The following is a 22513-nucleotide window of genomic DNA, read 5'->3' as shown; positions in this document are numbered from 1 at the left end:
CTAATAAAAACCTCTCTATGGACAGGGTGTGACACCAGCTGGTGCGCGATGTCTAATATTAAAGAAGTCTCGAGAACAGCGGCGTCTGGTAAGACATGGGGCGGAGGACTATGTCTTTTTGCAAATAACAGGTGGCGTTGCACGATATCGAAGGAAGTCTCGAGCTATTGCTCGCCTGAGGTAGAGTACCTTAAAGTAAGCTGTAGACTACACTATCTACCAAGATAGCTCTCATCTATATTATTTATAGCCGTCTATTTACCACCACAGACCGATGCTGGCACTAAGACTGCACTCAACCAACTCTATAAGGCCATAAGCAAACAAGAAAATGCTCACCCAGGAGCGGCGCTCCTAGTGGCAGGGGACATTAATGCAGGCAAACTTAAATCAGTTTTACCAAATCTTTACCAGCATGTCAAATGTGCAACAAGAGGAAATCAATTCAAGACCACTTTTACTCCACACACAGAGATGCGTACTAAGCTCTCCCCAGCCCTCCATTTGGCATATATGACAATAAGTCTATCCTCCTGATTCCTGCATACAAGCAAAAACTAAAGCAGGAACCACCAGTGACTCGCTCAATACGGAAGTGGTCAGATGACGTGGATGCTACGCTTCAGGACTGTTTTGCTAGCAAAAACTGGAACATGTTACAGGATTCATCCAATGACATTGAAAAGTATACCACCTCAGTCATCGGCTTCATCAATAAGTGCATCGACAATGTCGTCCCCACAGTGACCTCACGTACATATTCAAACCAGAAACCATGGATTACAGGCAACATCCGCACCGAGCTAAAGGCTAGAGCTGCTGCTTTCAAGGAGCGGGACACTAATCTGACCGCCTTTAAGAAATCTTGCTATGCCCTCAGCCGAACCATCAAACAAGAAAAGATGCTCATCAGATGTGGCAGGGCTTGAAAACTATTACGGACTACAAAGGAAAAGCCAGATGCGAGCTGCCGGGTGAGCCTACCGGATGAGTTAAATGCATTGTGGAAAGCAGCACTGAAGCATCCACAAGAGCACCAGCTGTTTTGGATGACTGTGATAACGCTCCCGGTAGCCAGTGTGAGCAAGACCTCTAAATATGATGCTAGTTGTTTAAATAAATGTATTTGCTAGTTGTTTAACTAAATGTAGTTACTAGTAGTTTAACTAAATGTAGTTGCTAGATTTTGAACAACATTTGTTGCTAGTTGTTGAAATAAATGTGTTGCTTGAGTGTTGCCTGTATATGGTTCATTACACATGTATTTGATACAGTAGGAGGAGTATAGTAGGATAGTGAGTACAGTAGGATATCTAACAAGAGTGGAACAAAGCATGCAGCCCCAGAGTAATAATGTCATTATTGAGGCATGTCACAGGGCTCTGAAGAGGACTACAGCCCCAGAGTAATAATGTCATTATAGAGGCATGTCACAGGGCTCTGAAGAGGACTTCAGCCCCAGAGTAATAAAGTCATTATAGAGGCATGTGACAGAGCTCTGAAGAGGACTACAGCCCCAGAGTAATAATGTCATTATAGAGGCATGTCACAGGGCTCTGAAGAGGACTACAGCCCCAGAGTAATAATGTCATTATAGAGGCATGTCACAGGGCTCTGAAGAGGACTTCAGCCCCAGAGTAATAATGTCATTATAGAGGCATGTCACAGGGCTCTGAAGAGGACTTCAGCCCCAGAGTAATAATGTCATTATAGAGGCATGTCACACGGCTCTGAAGAGGACTTCAGCCCCAGAGTAATAATGTCATTATAGAGGCATGTCACAGGGCTCTGAAGAGGACTTCAGCCCCAGAGTAATAATGTCATTATAGAGGCATGTCACAGGGCTCTGAAGAGGACTACAGACCCAGAGTAATAATGTCATTATAGAGGCATGTCACAGGGCTCTGAAGAGGACTACAGCCCCAGAGTAATAATGTCATTATAGAGGCATGTCACAGGGCTCTGAAGAGGACTACAGCCCCAGAGTAATAATGTCATTATAGAGGCTTGTAACAGGGCTCTGAAGAGGACTTCAGCCCCAGAGTAATAATGTCATTATAGAGGCATGTCACAGGGCTCTGAAGAGGACTACAGCCCCAGAGTAATAATGTCATTATAGAGGCTTGTAACAGGGCTCTGAAGAGGACTTCAGCCCCAGAGTAATAATGTCATTATAGAGGCATGTCACAGGGCTCTGAAGAGGACTACAGCCCCAGAGTAATAATGTCATTATAGAGGCTTGTAACAGGGCTCTGAAGAGGACTTCAGCCCCAGAGTAATAATGTCATTATAGAGGCATGTCACAGGGCTCTGAAGAGGACTACAGCCCCAGAGTAATAATGTCATTATAGAGGCTTGTAACAGGGCTCTGAAGAGGACTTCAGCCCCAGAGTAATAATGTCATTATAGAGGCATGTCACAGGGCTCTGAAGAGGACTACAGCCCCAGAGTAATAATGTCATTATAGAGGCTTGTAACAGGGCTCTGAAGAGGACTTCAGCCCCAGAGTAATAATGTCATTATAGAGGCATGTCACAGGGCTCTGAAGAGGACTTCAGCCCCAGAGTAATAATGTCATTATAGAGGCATGTCACAGGGCTCTGAAGAGGACTTCAGCCCCAGAGTAATAATGTCATTATAGAGGCATGTCACAGGGCTCTGAAGAGGACTTCAGCCCCAGAGTAATAATGTCATTATAGAGGCATGTCACTGTGCTCTGAAGAGGACTACAGCCCCAGAGTAATAATGTCATTATAGAGGCATGTCACAGGGCTCTGAAGAGGACTACAGCCCCAGAGTAATAATGTCATTATAGAGGCTTGTAACAGGGCTCTGAAGAGGACTTCAGCCCCAGAGTAATAATGTCATTATAGAGGCATGTCACAGGGCTCTGAAGAGGACTTCAGCCCCAGAGTAATAATGTAATTATAGAGGCATGTCACAGGGCTCTGAAGAGGACTTCAGCCCCAGAGTAATAATGTCATTATAGAGGCATGTCACAGGGCTCTGAAGAGGACTACAGCCCCAGAGTAATAATGTCATTATAGAGGCATGTCACAGGGCTCTGAAGAGGACTTCAGCCCCAGAGTAATAATGTCATTATAGAGGCATGTCACAGGGCTCTGAAGAGGACTACAGCCCCAGAGTAATAATGTCATTATAGAGGCATGTCACAGGGCTCTGAAGAGGACTTCAGCCCCAGAGTAATAATGTCATTATAGAGGCATGTCACAGGGCTCTGAAGAGGACTTCAGCCCCAGAGTAATAATGTCATTATGGAGGCATGTCACAGGGCTCTGAAGAGGACTTCAGCCCCAGAGTAATAATGTCATTATAGAGGCATGTCACAGGGCTCTGAAGAGGACTTCAGCCCCAGAGTAATAATGTCATTATAGAGGCATGTCACAGGGCTCTGAAGAGGACTTCAGCCCCAGAGTAATAATGTCATTATAGAGGCATGTCACAGGGCTCTGAAGAGGACTTCAGCCCCAGAGTAATAATGTCATTATAGAGGCTTGTCACAGGGCTCTGAAGAGGACTTCAGCCCCAGAGTAATAATGTAATTATGGAGGCATGTCACAGGGCTCTGAAGAGGACTTCAGCCCCAGAGTAATAATGTCATTATAGAGGCATGTCACAGGGCTCTGAAGAGGACTTCAGCCCCAGAGTAATAATGTCATTATAGAGGCATGTCACAGGGCTCTGAAGAGGACTTCAGCCCCAGAGTAATAATGTCATTATAGATGCATGTCACAGGGCTCTGAAGAGGACTACAGCCCCAGAGTAATAATGTCATTATAGAGGCATGTCACAGGGCTCTGAAGAGGACTTCAGCCCCAGAGTAATAATGTCATTATAGAGGCATGTCACATGGCTCTGAAGAGGACTACAGCCCCAGAGTAATAATGTCATTATAGAGGCATGTCACAGGGCTCTGAAGAGGACTACAGCCCCAGAGTAATAATGTCATTATAGAGGCATGTCACAGGGCTCTGAAGAGGACTACAGCCCCAGAGTAATAATGTCATTATAGAGGCATGTCACAGGGCTCTGAAGGGGACTACAGCCCCATAGTAATAATGTCATTATAGAGGCATGTCACAGGGCTCTGAAGAGGACTACAGCCCCAGAGTAATAATGTCATTATAGAGGCATGTCACAGGGCTCTGAAGGGGACTACAGCCCCATAGTAATAATGTCATTATAGAGGCATGTCACAGGGCTCTGAAGAGGACTTCAGCCCCAGAGTAATAATGTCATTATAGAGGCATGTCACAGGGCTCTGAAGAGGACTACAGCCCCAGAGTAATAATGTCATTATAGAGGCATGTCACAGGGCTCTGAAGAGGACTACAGCCCCAGAGTAATAATGTCATTATAGAGGCATGTCACAGGGCTCTGAAGAGGACTACAGCCCCAGAGTAATAATGTCATTATAGAGGCATGTCACAGGGCTCTGAAGAGGACTTCAGCCCCAGAGTAATAATGTCATTATAGAGGCATGTCACAGGGCTCTGAAGAGGACTACAGCCCCAGGGTAATAATGTCATTATAGAAGCATGTCACAGGGCTCTGAAGAGGACTACAGCCCCAGAGTAATAATGTCATTATAGAAGCATGTCACAGGGCTCTGAAGAGGACTACAGCCCCAGGGTAATAATGTCATTATAGAAGCATGTCACAGGGCTCTGAAGAGGACTACAGCCCCAGGGTAATAATGTCATTATAGAAGCATGTCACAGGGCTCTGAAGAGGACTTCAGCCCCAGAGTAATAATGTCATTATAGAGGCATGTCACAGGGCTCTGAAGAGGACTACAGCCCCAGAGTAATAATGTCATTATAGAGGCATGTCACAGGGCTCTGAAGAGGACTACAGCCCCAGAGTAATAATGTCATTATAGAGGCATGTCACAGGGCTCTGAAGAGGACTACAGCCCCAGAGTAATAATGTCATTATAGAGGCATGTCACAGGGCTCTGAAGAGGACTACAGCCCCAGAGTAATAATGTCATTATAGAGGCATGTCACAGGGCTCTGAAGAGGACTACAGCCCCAGAGTAATAATGTCATTATAGAGGCATGTCACAGGGCTCTGAAGAGGACTTCAGCCCCAGAGTAATAATGTCATTATAGAGGCATGTCACAGGGCTCTGAAGAGGACTACAGCCCCAGAGTAATAATGTCATTATAGAGGCATGTCACAGGGCTCTGAAGAGGACTACAGCCCCAGAGTAATAATGTCATTATAGAGGCATGTCACAGGGCTCTGAAGAGGACTACAGCCCCAGAGTAATAATGTCATTATAGAGGCATGTCACAGGGCTCTGAAGAGGACTACAGCCCCAGAGTAATAATGTCATTATAGAGGCATGTCACAGGGCTCTGAAGAGGACTACAGCCCCAGAGTAATAATGTCATTATAGAGGCATGTCACAGGGCTCTGAAGAGGGCTACAGTCCCAGAGTAATAATGTCATTATAGAGGCATGTCACAGGGCTCTGAAGAGGACTACAGCCCCAGAGTAATAATGTCATTATAGAGGCATGTCACAGGGCTCTGAAGAGGACTTCAGCCCCAGAGTAATAATGTCATTATAGAGGCATGTCACAGGGCTCTGAAGAGGACTACAGCCCCAGAGTAATAATGTAATTATAGAGGCATGTCACAGGGCTCTGAAGAGGACTTCAGCCCCAGAGTAATAATGTCATTATAGAGGCATGTCACAGGGCTCTGAAGAGGACTTCAGCCCCAGAGTAATAATGTCATTATAGAGGCATGTCACAGGGCTCTGAAGAGGACTTCAGCCCCAGAGTAATAATGTCATTATAGAGGCATGTCACAGGGCTCTGAAGAGGACTTCAGCCCCAGAGTAATAATGTCATTATAGAGGCATGTCACAGGGCTCTGAAGAGGACTTCAGCCCCAGAGTAATAATGTCATTATAGAGGCATGTCACAGGGCTCTGAAGAGGACTTCAGCCCAGAGTAATAATGTCATTATAGAGGCTTGTCACAGGGCTCTGAAGAGGACTTCAGCCCCAGAGTAATAATGTAATTATGGAGGCATGTCACAGGGCTCTGAAGAGGACTTCAGCCCCAGAGTAATAATGTCATTATAGAGGCATGTCACAGGGCTCTGAAGAGGACTTCAGCCCCAGAGTAATAATGTCATTATAGAGGCATGTCACAGGGCTCTGAAGAGGACTTCAGCCCCAGAGTAATAATGTCATTATAGATGCATGTCACAGGGCTCTGAAGAGGACTACAGCCCCAGAGTAATAATGTCATTATAGAGGCATGTCACAGGGCTCTGAAGAGGACTTCAGCCCCAGAGTAATAATGTCATTATAGAGGCATGTCACATGGCTCTGAAGAGGACTACAGCCCCAGAGTAATAATGTCATTATAGAGGCATGTCACAGGGCTCTGAAGAGGACTACAGCCCCAGAGTAATAATGTCATTATAGAGGCATGTCACAGGGCTCTGAAGAGGACTACAGCCCCAGAGTAATAATGTCATTATAGAGGCATGTCACAGGGCTCTGAAGGGGACTACAGCCCCATAGTAATAATGTCATTATAGAGGCATGTCACAGGGCTCTGAAGAGGACTACAGCCCCAGAGTAATAATGTCATTATAGAGGCATGTCACAGGGCTCTGAAGGGGACTACAGCCCCATAGTAATAATGTCATTATAGAGGCATGTCACAGGGCTCTGAAGAGGACTTCAGCCCCAGAGTAATAATGTCATTATAGAGGCATGTCACAGGGCTCTGAAGAGGACTACAGCCCCAGAGTAATAATGTCATTATAGAGGCATGTCACAGGGCTCTGAAGAGGACTACAGCCCCAGAGTAATAATGTCATTATAGAGGCATGTCACAGGGCTCTGAAGAGGACTACAGCCCCAGAGTAATAATGTCATTATAGAGGCATGTCACAGGGCTCTGAAGAGGACTTCAGCCCCAGAGTAATAATGTCATTATAGAGGCATGTCACAGGGCTCTGAAGAGGACTACAGCCCCAGGGTAATAATGTCATTATAGAAGCATGTCACAGGGCTCTGAAGAGGACTACAGCCCCAGAGTAATAATGTCATTATAGAAGCATGTCACAGGGCTCTGAAGAGGACTACAGCCCCAGGGTAATAATGTCATTATAGAAGCATGTCACAGGGCTCTGAAGAGGACTACAGCCCCAGGGTAATAATGTCATTATAGAAGCATGTCACAGGGCTCTGAAGAGGACTTCAGCCCCAGAGTAATAATGTCATTATAGAGGCATGTCACAGGGCTCTGAAGAGGACTACAGCCCCAGAGTAATAATGTCATTATAGAGGCATGTCACAGGGCTCTGAAGAGGACTACAGCCCCAGAGTAATAATGTCATTATAGAGGCATGTCACAGGGCTCTGAAGAGGACTACAGCCCCAGAGTAATAATGTCATTATAGAGGCATGTCACAGGGCTCTGAAGAGGACTACAGCCCCAGAGTAATAATGTAATTATAGAGGCATGTCACAGGGCTCTGAAGAGGACTACAGCCCCAGAGTAATAATGTCATTATAGAGGCATGTCACAGGGCTCTGAAGAGGACTTCAGCCCCAGAGTAATAATGTCATTATAGAGGCATGTCACAGGGCTCTGAAGAGGACTACAGCCCCAGAGTAATAATGTCATTATAGAGGCATGTCACAGGGCTCTGAAGAGGACTACAGCCCCAGAGTAATAATGTCATTATAGAGGCATGTCACAGGGCTCTGAAGAGGACTACAGCCCCAGAGTAATAATGTCATTATAGAGGCATGTCACAGGGCTCTGAAGAGGACTACAGCCCCAGAGTAATAATGTCATTATAGAGGCATGTCACAGGGCTCTGAAGAGGACTACAGCCCCAGAGTAATAATGTCATTATAGAGGCATGTCACAGGGCTCTGAAGAGGGCTACAGTCCCAGAGTAATAATGTCATTATAGAGGCATGTCACAGGGCTCTGAAGAGGACTACAGCCCCAGAGTAATAATGTCATTATAGAGGCATGTCACAGGGCTCTGAAGAGGACTTCAGCCCCAGAGTAATAATGTCATTATAGAGGCATGTCACAGGGCTCTGAAGAGGACTACAGCCCCAGAGTAATAATGTCATTATAGAGGCATGTCACAGGGCTCTGAAGAGGACTTCAGCCCCAGAGTAATAATGTCATTATAGAGGCATGTCACAGGGCTCTGAAGAGGACTTCAGCCCCAGAGTAATAATGTCATTATAGAGGCATGTCACAGGGCTCTGAAGAGGACTTCAGCCCCAGAGTAATAATGTCATTATAGAGGCATGTCACAGGGCTCTGAAGAGGACTTCAGCCCCAGAGTAATAATGTCATTATAGAGGCATGTCACAGGGCTCTGAAGAGGACTTCAGCCCCAGAGTAATAATGTCATTATAGAGGCATGTCACAGGGCTCTGAAGAGGACTTCAGCCCCAGAGTAATAATGTCATTATAGAGGCATGTCACAGGGCTCTGAAGAGGACTTCAGCCCCAGAGTAATAATGTCATTATAGAGGCATGTCACAGGGCTCTGAAGAGGACTTCAGCCCCAGAGTAATAATGTCATTATAGAGGCATGTCACAGGGCTCTGAAGAGGACTACAGCCCCATAGTAATAATGTCATTATAGAGGCATGTCACAGGGCTCTGAAGAGGACTACAGCCCCAGAGTAATAATGTCATTATAGAGGCATGTCACAGGGCTCTGAAGAGGACTACAGCCCCAGAGTAATAATGTCATTATAGAGGCATGTCACAGGGCTCTGAAGAGGACTACAGCCCCAGAGTAATAATGTCATTATAGAGGCATGTCACAGGGCTCTGAAGAGGACTTCAGCCCCAGAGTAATAATGTCATTATAGAGGCAGGTCACAGGGCTCTGAAGAGGACTTCAGCCCCAGAGTAATAATGTCATTATAGAGGCATGTCACAGGGCTCTGAAGAGGACTTCAGCCCCAGAGTAATAATGTCATTATAGAGGCATGTCACAGGGCTCTGAAGAGGACTTCAGCCCCAGAGTAATAATGTCATTATAGAGGCATGTCACAGGGCTCTGAAGAGGACTACAGCCCCAGAGTAATAATGTCATTATACAACTAATAATAATTAATAATGTCAACAGAACAAATACATTAAAGAGTTGTACATGTAAAAGATAATTCAGTAAAGTAATACTAAAATGTAGTACTGTACTCTGATTCATATTTCATTACAATCTGTTGATGTTTTAGTGAGACTCAACGGTCTTCGGTAATCTATCATGTCCAAACAGGTCCTTCCTGTCAATTGTATTTTTATTGACTGTAAGTTTATTTTCAGGAACTGAAAGAGAGACATGAAAAAACATGTAAAAATAGACTTTCACAAGCTGTTTAACATACTGTGTGACTGTGCTGTACAAACAGCATGCTGCTCCTCGGACACATTCAGACATCAACTGTGGCGGTCAGAGAACACGTTGCAGCTCTGCATCCATTTCTTCATTGTCTGTGGAACATTTTATTGTTTCTTTACTTTTGGAACCAAACTAACCATTAAATATTTACTCCTGTTACCTTGAGATACAATTCAACTGCAGGGTGAAAGGTCACGACTTGCAGACTTGTTTTTGAGTTGCTGTGCGTTTTGTTGCCAACCTGTTTTGCTACCTGACAAATTTACGGTTTTTACTTTTTAATTACCGTTTATATTTTTGTTTTTTCCTACTCAACTTTTTCACTCCGGACGCTTTATCTGGACACGGTTCGTCAGGACCTCCAACAGCCGAAGCTAAGTAGTAACATTAACATGATGCCTTCTAATTGCAGTCGCTGTACTCGCCTTACGGCGAGGATAGCTGTGCTACAAGCCCAGCTTCGGACGCAATCGCTAGGCAAGGGTAATTTCAGTGTAGGAAAGGCTGAAACAGCGTCTGTGCCACCAGTAAGTACAGATAGTAGTATAAATCCCCTGGCACAGTCCCCGCAGCCGGACAACTTTCTCACGGTTTCTGGAAGGAAATGCTGTAGGAACGCTCAACCGGTGTCGCTCATTCAGCCGACAGAAACTTTCAACCGGTTTTCCCCATTAAGCAGCGGGTCGGAGTCAGAGGCCGAGTCTTCTCTGGTCTCTACTCCTCCCGTTACGGGGTCTGAGACGCCGAAGCCTCCCACAATTAGCTCTGACAAATTGAAAACTCTAGTCATTGGCGACTCCATTACCCGCAGTATTAGACTTGAGAATCATCCAGCGATCATACACTGTTTACCGGGGGGCAGGGCTACCGACGTTAAGGCTAATCTGAAGATGGTGCTGGCTAAAGCTAAAACTGGCGAGTGTAGAGAGTATAGAGATATTGTTATCCACGTCGGCACCAACGATGTTAGGATGAAACAGTCAGAGATCACCAAGCGCAACATAGCTTCTGCGTGTAAATCAGCTAGAAAGATGTGTCGGCATCGAGTAATTGTCTCTGGCCCCCTCCCAGTTAGGGGGAGTGATGAGCTCTACAGCAGAGTCTCACAACTCAATCGCTGGTTGAAAACTGTTTTCTGCCCCTCCCAAAAGATAGAATTTGTAGATAATTGGCCCTCTTTCTGGGACTCACCCACAAACAGGACCAAGCCTGACCTGCTGAGGAGTGACGGACTCTGTGCTCTCATTTTATCTACCAACATAGACAGGGCTCTAACTCCTCTAGCTCCACAATGAAATAGGGTGCAGGCCAGGCAGCAGGCTGTTAGCCAGCCTGCCAGCATAGTGGAGTCTGCCACTAGCACAGTCAGTGTAGTCAGCTCAGCTATCACCATTGAGACCGTGTCTGTGCCTCGACCTAGGTTGGGCAAAACTAAACATGGCGGTGTTCGCCTTAGCAATCTCACTAGGATAAAGACCACCTCCATTCCTGTCATTATTGAAAGATATCATGATACCTCACATCTCAAAATAGGGCTACTTAATGTTAGATCCCTTACTTCAAAGGCAATTATAGTCAATGAACTAATCACTGATCATAATCTTGATGTGATTGGCCTGACTGAAACATGGCTTAAGCCTGATGAATTTACTGTGTTAAATGAGGCCTCACCTCCTGGCTACACTAGTGACCATATCCCCCGTGCATCCCGCAAAGGCGGAGGTGTTGCTAACATTTACGATAGCAAATTTCAATTTACAAAAAAAAAAATGACGTTTTCGTCTTTTGAGCTTCTAGTCATGAAATCTATGCAGCCTACTCAATCACTTTTTATAGCTACTGTTTACAGGCCTCCTGGGCCATATACAGCGTTCCTCACTGAGTTCCCTGAATTCCTATCGGACCTTGTAGTCATAGCGGATAATATTCTAATCTTTGGTGACTTTAATATTCACATGGAAAAGTCCACAGACCCACTCCAAAAGGCTTTCGGAGCCATCATCGACTCAGTGGGTTTTGTCCAACATGTCTCTGGACCCACTCACTGTCACAGTCATACGCTGGACCTAGTTTTGTCCCATGGAATAAATGTTGTGGATCTTAATGTTTTTCCTCATAATCCTGGACTATCGGACCACCATTTTATTACGTTTGCAATTGCAACAAATAATCTGCTCAGACCCCAACCAAGGATCATCAAAAGTCGTGCTATAAATTCACAGACAACACAAAGATTCCTTGATGTCCTTCCAGATTCCCTCTGTCTACCCAAGGACGCCAGAGGACAAAAATCAGTTAACCACCTAACTGAGGAACTCAACTTAACCTTGCGCAATACCCTAGATGCAGTTGCACCCCTAAAAACTAAAAACATTTCTCATAAGAAACTAGCTCCCTGGTACACAGAAAATACCCGAGCTCTGAAGCAAGCTTCCAGAAAATTGGAACGGAAATGGCGACACACCAAACTGGAAGTCTTCCGACTAGCTTGGAAAGACAGTACTGTGCAGTACCGAAGAGCCCTTACTGCTGCTCGATCATCCTATTTTTCTAACTTAATTGAGGAAAATAAGAACAATCCGAAATTCCTTTTTGATACTGTCGCAAAGCTAACTAAAAAGCAGCATTCCCCAAGAGAGGATGACTTTCACTTTAGCAGTGATAAATTCTTGAACTTCTTTGAGGAAAAGATTATGATTATTAGAAAGCAAATTACGGACTCTTCCTTAAATCTGCGTATTCCTTCAAAGCTCAGTTGTCCTGAGTCTGCACAACTCTGCCAGGACCTAGGATCAAGAGAGACACTCAAGTGTTTTAGTACTATATCTCTTGACACAATGATGAAAATAATCATGGCCTCTAAACCTTCAAGCTGCATACTGGACCCTATTCCAACTAAACTACTGAAAGAGCTGCTTCCTGTGCTTGGCCCTCCTATGTTGAACATAATAAACGGCTCTCTATCCACCGGATGTGTACCAAACTCACTAAAAGTGGCAGTAATAAAGCCTCTCTTGAAAAAGCCAAACCTTGACCCAGAAAATATAAAAAACTATCGGCCTATATCGAATCTTCCATTCCTCTCAAAAATTTTAGAAAAGGCTGTTGCGCAACAACTCACTGCCTTCCTGAAGACAAACAATGTATACGAAATGCTTCAGTCTGGTTTTAGACCCCATCATAGCACTGAGACGGCACTTGTGAAGGTGGTAAATGACATTTTAATGGCATCGGACCGAGGCTCTGCATCTGTCCTCGTGCTCCTAGACCTTAGTGCTGCTTTTGATACCATCGATCACCACATTCTTTTGGAGAGATTGGAAACCCAAATTGGTCTACACGGACAAGTTCTGGCCTGGTTTAGATCTTATCTGTCGGAAAGATATCAGTTTGTCTCTGTGAATGGTCTGTCCTCTGACAAATCAACTGTACATTTCGGTGTTCCTCAAGGTTCCGTTTTAGGACCACTATTGTTTTCACTATATATTTTACCTCTTGGGGATGTTATTCGAAAACATAATGTTAACTTTCACTGCTATGCGGATGACACACAGCTGTACATTTCAATTAAACATGGTGAAGCCCTAAAATTGCCCTTGCTAGAAGAATGTGTTTCAGACATAAGGAAGTGGATGGCTGCAAACTTTCTACTTTTAAACTCGGACAAAACAGAGATGCTTGTTCTAGGTCCCAAGAAACAAAGAGATCTTCTGTTGAATCTGACAATTAATCTTAATGGTTGTACAGTCGTCTCAAATAAAACTGTGAAGGACCTCGGCGTTACTCTGGACCCTGATCTCTCTTTTGAAGAACATATCAAGACCATTTCAAGGACAGCTTTTTTCCATCTACGTAACATTGCAAAAATCAGGAACTTTCTGTCCAAAAATGATGCAGAAAAATTAATCCATGCTTTTGTCACTTCCAGGTTAGACTACTGCAATGCTCTACTTTCCGGCTACCCGGATAAAGCACTAAATAAACTTCAGTTAGTGCTAAATACGGCTGCTAGAATCCTGACTAGAACCAAAAAATTTGATCATATTACTCCAGTGCTAGCCTCTCTACACTGGCTTCCTGTCAAAGCAAGGGCTGATTTCAAGGTTTTACTGCTAACCTACAAAGCATTACATGGGCTTGCTCCTATCTATCTCTCTGATTTGGTCCTGCCGTACATACCTACACGTACGCTACGGTCACAAGACGCAGGCCTCCTAATTGTCCCTAGAATTTTTAAGCAAACAGCTGGAGGCAGGGCTTTCTCCTATAGAGCTCCATTTTTATGGAACGATCTGCCTACCCATGTCAGAGACGCAAACTCAACCTTTAAGTCTCTACTGAAGACTCATCTCTTCAGTGGGTCATATGATTGAGTGTAGTCTGGCCCAGGAGTGGGAGGGTGAACGGAAAGGCTCTGGAGCAACGAACCACCCTTGCTGTCTCTGCCTGGCCGGTTCCCCTCTTTCCACTGGGATTCTCTGCCTCTAACCCTATTACAGGGGCTGAGTCACTGGCTTTACTGGGGCTCTCTCATGCCGTCCCTGGAGGGGGTGCGTCACCTGAGTGGGTTGAGTCACTGATGTGGTCATCCTGTCTGGGTTGGCGCCCCCCCCCCCCCCTTAAGTTGTGCCGTGGCGGAGGTCTTTGTGGGCTATACTCAGCCTTGTCTCAGGATGGTATGTTGGTGGTTGAAGATATCCCTCTAGTGGTGTGGGGGCTGTGCTTTGGCAAAGTGGGTGGGGTTATATCCTTCCTGTTTGGCCCTGTCCGGGGGTGTCCTCGGAGTGGGCCACAGTGTCTCCTGACCCCTCCTGTCTCAGCCTCCAGTATTTATGCTGCAGTAGTTTATGTGTCGGGGGGCTAGGGTCAGTTTGTTATATCTGGAGTACTTCTTCTGTCCTATTCGGTGTCCTGTGTGAATCTAAGTGTGCGTTCTCTAATTCTCTCCTTCTCTCTTTCTCTCTCTCGGAGGACCTGAGCCCTAGGACCATGCCCCAGGACTACCTGACATGATGACTCCTTGCTGTCCCCAGTCCACCTGGCTGTGCTGCTGCTCCAGTTTCAACTGTTCTGCCTTATTATTATTCGACCATGCTGATCATTTATGAACATTTGAACATCCTGGCCATGTTCTGTTATAATCTCCACCCGGCACAGCCAGAAGAGGACTGGCCATCCCACATATGCTCTCTCTAATTCTCTCTTTCTTTCTCTCTCTCGGAGGACCTGAGCCCTAGGACCATGCCCCAGGAATACCTGACATGATGACTCCTTGATGTCCCCAGTCCACCTGACTGTGTTGCTGCTCCAGTTTCAACTATTCTGCCTTATTATTATTCGACCATGCTGGTCATTTATGAACATTTGAACATCTTGACCATGTTTTGTTATAATCTCCACCCGGCACAGCCAGAAGAGGACTGGCCACCCCACATAGCCTGGTTCCTCTCTAGGTTTCTTCCTAGGTTTTGGCCTTTCTAGGGAGTTTTTCCTAGCCACCGTGCTTCTTCACCTGCATTGCTTGCTGTTTGGGGTTTTAGGCTGGGTTTCTGTACAGCACTTTGAGATATCAGCTGATGTACGAAGGGCTATATAAAATAAATTTGATTGATTGATTGATTGAAAGGGAAGAACATTGGAACAACCAAAAGGTATGAACTGCTGTTAGTTACCAAGGAGGAACCCATCTGACAAACAACAAGAAGACCAGAGACTCCATACTGTTTACAGCGTTCATAAGGGTTTTACTGTATCAAACCAACGTCCTACAGAGATCCACCGGAACCAAACTATTCTGACAATTATCTCAGTAGATTTGACTGACGTTGGAAGAGATGAGATCTATGTTTTCCCACCCTGCCGTCCTGTTCCTGTGGATTCAGAGTTCTAGTGGATGGATGCATCCTAAATGCCAGATTTATGACAGTAGTGAAGACTTGGAAAACTTTCCCACCTGGACCTGCAGCCACATACCTCATCATGCAGAACGTTACACTGCTGCCTGTCAAGATGTCACAGCCATCGAGGAGGATCTACTTGGACTTCCCCCTAATATCAATACCCTCTGCATATATATGACACATGGTGAAAATAGATCCATGTCTCTGGGCTTTTTCTCTCAGTTTCAGGATCTAGAGTACCTGTACATTGATGGCTGTTTTACTCAAATCCTTCCAACTGCGAATAGTCACCTTCCAAATCTGCAACATATGCACTTAGGTAAATGGGGAACTGACTCAGATTGCTGTGAATGTCATATTGGGCCCCATACATTCAGAGATCTCGTCAACCTAAGTCATTTGATTCTTTGGAGATATAGACTGTCAGCAATGTCCCCGGATGTTTTCCATGGCATTCCTCTGTTACAAAGTCTCATCATTAGGGAACCCTATTTAGAGGATTTGTCAGAGATAGCATGCAGAATAATGAATATTAAGTCACTTGTTAGGTTATATGTAGACGCAACAAACATACGATCGTTAAACATTTCAAACTGCTCCGTCTTAAACACCAACGAAAGCATGACACCTGTTTATATAAATCTAGCGAGGGTTGGCTTATCATTTGGTGAAATAACACACATAGAGGAAGGTTCACTGGCTTGGCTCCAGAACCTCACAAGGTTAACAGGGGCTTTCAGCCAGGAAGTCCTACTGGACCTTCCCCTGTCTGGGATAAAACAAATCCAGGTCCTCAGTTGCTCTGGGATCAATGTCATTGATATTGAAAGTATCTGTAATGTAGTGTTTTTGCTTTCAATCAAGAAAATATATGTAAACAATGCCAATACAAGCAGCCTCTCTATGTCCAGTGTTGAATTGTGCACTGGGCTAGAATATATGTATTTAAGTGTACCTTTGTCTTTCCATCCTACTACCCATTTGGATTGGCATTTTATTTCCAGTCTCAAAAACCTTAGTCAATTAAACATAGTCGGCCTGGAAGACAACAGACTTGATATTTGCTCCTTCCAAAAACAACCAATAACATGGTTAACAAATCTCACTTTAGGGTTGAAAAATCAAATGCTTTTTGCTAAACAATTTATCTGTCTTGTTAAGCTCCTGTATCTGGATATAAAATATAATTTAATTTCAAACATTGAAGACTTTGCTTTCCTGGGATTGACAAATCTGGAGTCCTTAGACATTACAAGGAATAAGATAACACAGATAAATGCAAACACATTTTATGGTTTACATAGTTTGACATGGTTAGACCTCAGGAACAATCCACTTATTCACAACATTGAGGCAATGTCTTTCACACACCTCATGTCTCTTAGACAAGTGTTTCTCGGGCAAGTGCACTACCCACTAACAGAACCTGTGATCAAGCTGAATCTGACACTTATATTTGGTGGAATTCTGAGTCAGCTGACTCATCTGTACATTAGTTCAGCTATGAGGCCAATGCAGTTGACTATCGGCAGTAACATCACATCTAAACAGAACCTGAGTCTCCAGCTCAAAGGCCAGACGGTGTCATTTCAGGACTGTGACAGACCTTTCTTTCAGTCTGTAACCCATCTTCATGCTGATGCTGAAGAATTCCTTTGTGGATCTGAATTCATGGGAAAGTACTTCACGTCTGTGGAGACATTTGACTACAGATCAAAGCTTTCAGCTAAAAGGGTTGATTTAACATCAATTAATCAGCTGATTCACCTGAGGAAACTGACTCTACGACAGGTGGATCTTTTAATACAGCGTTCTGCCGACATCATTTTTCACAACTTGACCAAACTGGAGGTTCTGGAAATGTACCACTGCAGGATTTACTCTTTAGAGGGGAGTTTAACTAAAGACTTGAAATCTTTGAAAAGAGTGTATTTGCATATAGAGAACATTTATAATGTATTCTACAGCTTTATTGAACCTCTCTCTAGTCTTAAGCTTTTGACATTTGATAATTTACAGATGTTTTGCAGTTGTGACAATGCTTGGCTCATTACATGGGCAAAGGGGTGCAGGCAGGTTGAAGTGATCATGCTTGGTCCGTATGCTAAAACCGGTATGTATGCTTTGGAGGACTTGATATGCTTGTCGGACAATGGAATAGACACACCTAATTTTGTCAAGTACACAGAAGCCAACTGCACAACAGAGGTTGGCTTTGTGCTCTTTGTTGCGACTGAACAGGAGTCCTGTTCTTCATGCTGGTGGTGTTGGTCCATAACCTGGCCGGCCCCTACCTCCTCCCCCTCTACCACATCACCCTTGGCTGGCTGTTAGAAGCCATGCGATCCAACACCAGGGGGCGCTACCACTACGATGCGTTTGTCTCCTATAGCGGGAAGGACGAGCGCTGGGTGGTGGAGGAGCTGCTTCCCAATCTGGAGCAGAGGGGTCCTCCTTTCCTGCGCCTCTGTCTGCACAGCAGGGACTTCCAGCTGGGGAAGGACATTGTGGAGAACATCACAGACAGCCTCTACCGGAGCCGCCACACTCTCTGCCTAGTCAGCCGCCACTACCTACGCAGTAACTGGTGCTCTCTGGAGATGAAGCTGGCCACCTACAGGCTGCAGCTGGAGCAAAGGGACATCCTCCTTCTGGTCTTCCTGGAGAAGATCCCCCCTCGACATCTGTCTGCCCACCACAGGCTGGCTCGCCTGCTGAAAACCAGGACTTATCTGGACTGGCCCCAGGACCCCCTTCAGCACCAGGCATTCTGGGACAGACTGTGGGCTAAACTGAAACCTCAGACCGAGCTTGAGATCAGAGGTTGATGTTGAACCATGTGGACTGAAGCTAGACATCAGCTGTTGATGTAGAACCTTGTGAACTGAAAAGTGACATCAGAGGTTGATGTAGAACCTTGTGGACTGAAGCATGAGATCAGCGGTTGATGTAGAACCTTGTGGACTGAAATGTGACATCAGAGGTTGATGTAGAACCTTGGGTATAGAAATTTGACCAGAGGTTGATGTAGGACTGTGTAGACTGACTTGTGTCTTCAGAGGTTGATGTAGAACCTTGTGGACTGAAATGTGACATGAGAAGATGATGTTTAACCTTGTGGACTGAAATGTGACATGCAATGTTGACACATATGTTGAGCTGTTGAATTTGTTGTTAAAAGTCCTCCGTACAAAATGTCTACCGCTGTTTGAAATTTGTCTTGTCAATTCCTTTTAAATGCTCTGTCTGGAGTGTACTTTTTGCGATTCATCTGAAATTACTTTTAATAGCCTTATTTAAATTGCTCATAAAAATGCCTAAACATTTTATAAATTCCCTAAATTTTATCAGATCCTATTTGTATTTTTAAACACCTAATTGCTAACACATATCTTTGTTTGTATATTTGTTGCTAAGAGGAACTGAAAAAGGGTGTGACTACTGTGTACTGCAGTGAATGACTAAACATACATACAACATATCCAATGACCATGAACCAGTTATTAATGACTATACATGAATGACCAATGACCATGAACCAGTTATTAATGACTATACATGAATGACCAATGACCATGAACCAGTTATTAATGACTATACATGAATGACCAATGACTATGAAGCAGTTATTAATGACTATACATGAATGACCAATGACCATGAACCAGTTATTAATGACAAAACATAAATGTCCAATGACCATGAACCAGTTATTAATGACTATACATGAATGACCAATGACCATGAACCAGTTATTAATGACTATACATGAATGACCAATGACCATGAACCAGTTATTAATGACAAAACATAAATGTCCAATGGCCATGAAGCAGTTATTAATGACAAAACATAAATGTCCAATGACCATGAAGCAGTTATTAATGACTATACATGAATGACCAATGACCATGAAGCAGTTATTAATGACAAAACATAAATGTCCAATGACCATGAAGCAGTTATTAATGACTATACATGAATGACCAATGACCATGAAGCAGTTATTAATGACAAAACATGAATGACCAATGACCATGAAGCAGTTATTAATGACAAAACATGAATGACCAATGACCATGAAGCAGTTATTAATGACAAAACATAAATGTCCAATGGCCATGAAGCAGTTATTAATGACAAAACATAAATGTCCAATGACCATGAAGCAGTTATTAATGACTATACATGAATGACCAATGACCATGAAGCAGTTATTAATGACAAAACATAAATGTCCAATGACCATGAAGCAGTTATTAATGACTATACATGAATGACCAATGACCATGAAGCAGTTATTAATGACAAAACATAAATGTCCAATGGCCATGAAGCAGTTATTAATGACAAAACATACATGTCCAATGACCATGAAGCAGTTATTAATAACAAAACATAAATGTCCAATGACCATGAAGCAGTTATTAATGACAAAACATAAATGACCAATGACCATGAAGCAGTTATTAATGACTGTACATGAATGACCAATGACCATGAACCAGTTATTAATGACAAAACATAAATGACCAATGACCATGAAGCAGTTATTAATGACTATACATGAATGACCAATGACCATGAAGCAGTTATTAATGACTATACATGAATGACCAATGACCATGAAGCAGTTATTAATGACTATACATGAATGACCAATGACCATGAAGCAGTTATTAATGACTATACATGAATGACCAATGACCATGAAGCAGTTATTAATGACTATACATGAATGACCAATGACCATGAACCAGTTATTAATGACAATACATGAATGACCAATGACCATGAACCAGTTATTAATGACAATACATGAATGACCACGATGCAGATATTTTATTTGAACATCGATCGAAGAGATTTGTACAGAAACGTTGTTGCTAGTTGTTTAACTAAATGTTGTTGCAAGTGTTTTAACTACAGTGCCTTGCGAAAGTATTTGGCCCCCTTGAACTTTGCGACCTTTTGCCATATTTCAGAATTCAAACATAAAGATATAAAACTGTATTTTTTTGTGAAGAATCAACAACAAGTGGGACACAATCATGAAGTGGAACGACATTTATTGGATATTTCAAACTTTTTTAACAAATCAAAAACTGAAAAATTGGGCGTGCAAAATTATTCAGCCCCTTTACTTTCAGTGCAGCAAACTCTCTCCAGAAGTTCAGTGAGGATCTCTGAATGATCCAATGTTGACTTAAATGACTAATGATGATAAATACAATCCACCTGTGTGTAATCAAGTCTCCGTATGAATGCACCTGCACTGTGATAGTCTCAGAGGTCCGTTAAAAGCTCAGAGAGCATCGTGAAGAACAAGGAACACACCAGGCAGGTCCGAGATACTGTTGTGAAGAAGTTTAAAGCCGGATTTGGATACAAAAATATTTCCCAAGCTTTAAACATCCCAAGGAGCACTGTGCAAGCGATAATATTGAAATGGAAGGAGTATCAGGCCACTGCAAATCTACCAAGACCTGGCCATCCCTCTAAACTTTCAGCTCATCCAAGGAGAAGACTGATCAGAGATGCTGCCAAGAGAACCATGATCACTCTGGATGAACTGCAGAAATCTACAGCTGAGGTGGGAGACTCTGTCCATAGGACAACAATCAGTCGTATATTGCACAAATCTGGCCTTTATGGAAGAGTGGCAAGAAGAAAGCCATTTCTTAAAGATATCCATAAAAAGTGTCGTTTAAAGTTTGCCACAAGCCACCTGGGAGACACACCAAACATGTGGAAGAAGGTGCTCTGGTCAGATGAAACCAAAATTGAACTTTTTGGCAACAATGCAAAACGTTATGTTTGGCGTAAAAGCAACACAGCTGAACACACCATCCCCACTGTTAAACATGGTGGTGGCAGCATCACAGTTTGGGCCTGCTTTTCTTCAGCAGGGACAGGGAAGATGGTTAAAATTGATGGGAAGATGGATGGAGCCAAATACAGGACCATTATGGAAGAAAACCTGATGGAGTCTGCAAAAGACCTGAGACTGGGACGGAGATTTGTCTTCCAACAAGACAATGATCCAAAACATAAAGCAAAATCTACAATGGAATGGTTCAAAAATAAACATATCCAGGTGTTAGAATGGCCAAGTCAAAGTCCAGACCTGAATCCAATCGAGAATCTGTGGAAAGAACTGAAAACTGCTGTTCACAAATGCTCTCCATCCAACCTCACTGAGCTCGAGCTGTTTTGCAAGGAGGAATGGGAAAAAATGTCAGTCTCTCGATGTGCAAAACTGATAGAGACATACCCCAAGCGACTTACAGCTGTAATCGCAGCAAAAGGTGGCGCTACAAAGTATTAACTTAAGGGGGCTGAATAATTTTGCACGCCCAATTTTTCAGTTTTTGATTTGTTAAAAAAGTTTGAAATATCCAATAAATGTCGTTCCACTTCATGATTGTGTTCCACTTGTTGTTGATTCTTCACAAAAAAATACAGTTTTATATCTTTATGTTTGAAGCCTGAAATGTGGCAAAAGGTCGCAAAGTTCAAGTGGGCCGGATACTTTCGCAAGGCACTGTAAATGTGTTTGCTATTTGTTTACCAAAATGTAATTGCTAGTTGTTTAACTAAATGTAGTTGCTAGTTGTTTAACTAAATGTAGTTGCTAGTTGTTTAGCTAAATGTAGTTGCTAGTTGTTTAACTAAATGTAGTTGCTAGTTGTTTAGCTAAATGTAGTTGCTAGTTGTTTAACTAAATGTAGTTGCTAGTTGTTTAGCTAAATGTAGTTGCTAGTTGTTAAACTAAATGTGTTGTTAGTTGTTTAACTAAAATGCAGTAGCTAGATGTTTAACTCAATGTGTTGAAGTTTTTTAACTAAATCTAATTGCGAGTTGTTTAGCTAAATCATGTTGTTATTTTTTTAAATAAATGTGTTGCTATTTGTTCAACTAATTGTAGTTGCTAGTTATTAACTAAATGTAGACTTTTGTGGTTTAACTAAAGGTAGCTTGTTGTTTAACATTTTGAAGATGCTAGTTGTTTAACTAAATTTAGCTGCTAGTTGTATAACTAAATGTAGTTGCTAGTTGTTTAACTAAATGTGTTGCTAGTTGTTTAATTAAATGTAGTTGCTATTTCTTTAACCAATTGTAGTTTCTATTTGTTTACCTAAATGTGTTGCTAGGTGTATAACTAAATGTAGTTGC

General features: G+C 43.3%; 1 protein-coding gene across 1 annotated transcript; it reads left to right on the top strand.

Moving 5' to 3' along the window:
- The first annotated feature begins 17109 nt into the window (after window positions 1-17109).
- Window positions 17110-18534, top strand: LOC118948230 (toll-like receptor 13). Its single transcript, XM_036973282.1, has one exon. It carries the CDS (start codon window positions 17593-17595, stop codon window positions 18163-18165), a length of 573 nt encoding a protein of 190 aa, XP_036829177.1. The 5' UTR covers window positions 17110-17592; the 3' UTR covers window positions 18166-18534.
- The last annotated feature ends 3979 nt before the right edge of the window (window positions 18535-22513 follow it).

Source organism: Oncorhynchus mykiss, unplaced genomic scaffold (genome assembly GCF_013265735.2).
Source record: "Oncorhynchus mykiss isolate Arlee unplaced genomic scaffold, USDA_OmykA_1.1 un_scaffold_227, whole genome shotgun sequence".
Taxonomy (NCBI): domain Eukaryota; kingdom Metazoa; phylum Chordata; class Actinopteri; order Salmoniformes; family Salmonidae; genus Oncorhynchus; species Oncorhynchus mykiss.
Note: the sequence above shows the minus strand (reverse complement) of the source record. Positions and strands in the feature narration are given on the sequence as shown.

Bases quoted from the DNA above. Each gene is read 5' to 3' on its own strand.
- LOC118948230 (XM_036973282.1), top strand. From the start codon at position 17,593: ATGCTGGTGGTGTTGGTCCATAACCTGGCCGGCCCCTACCTCCTCCCC.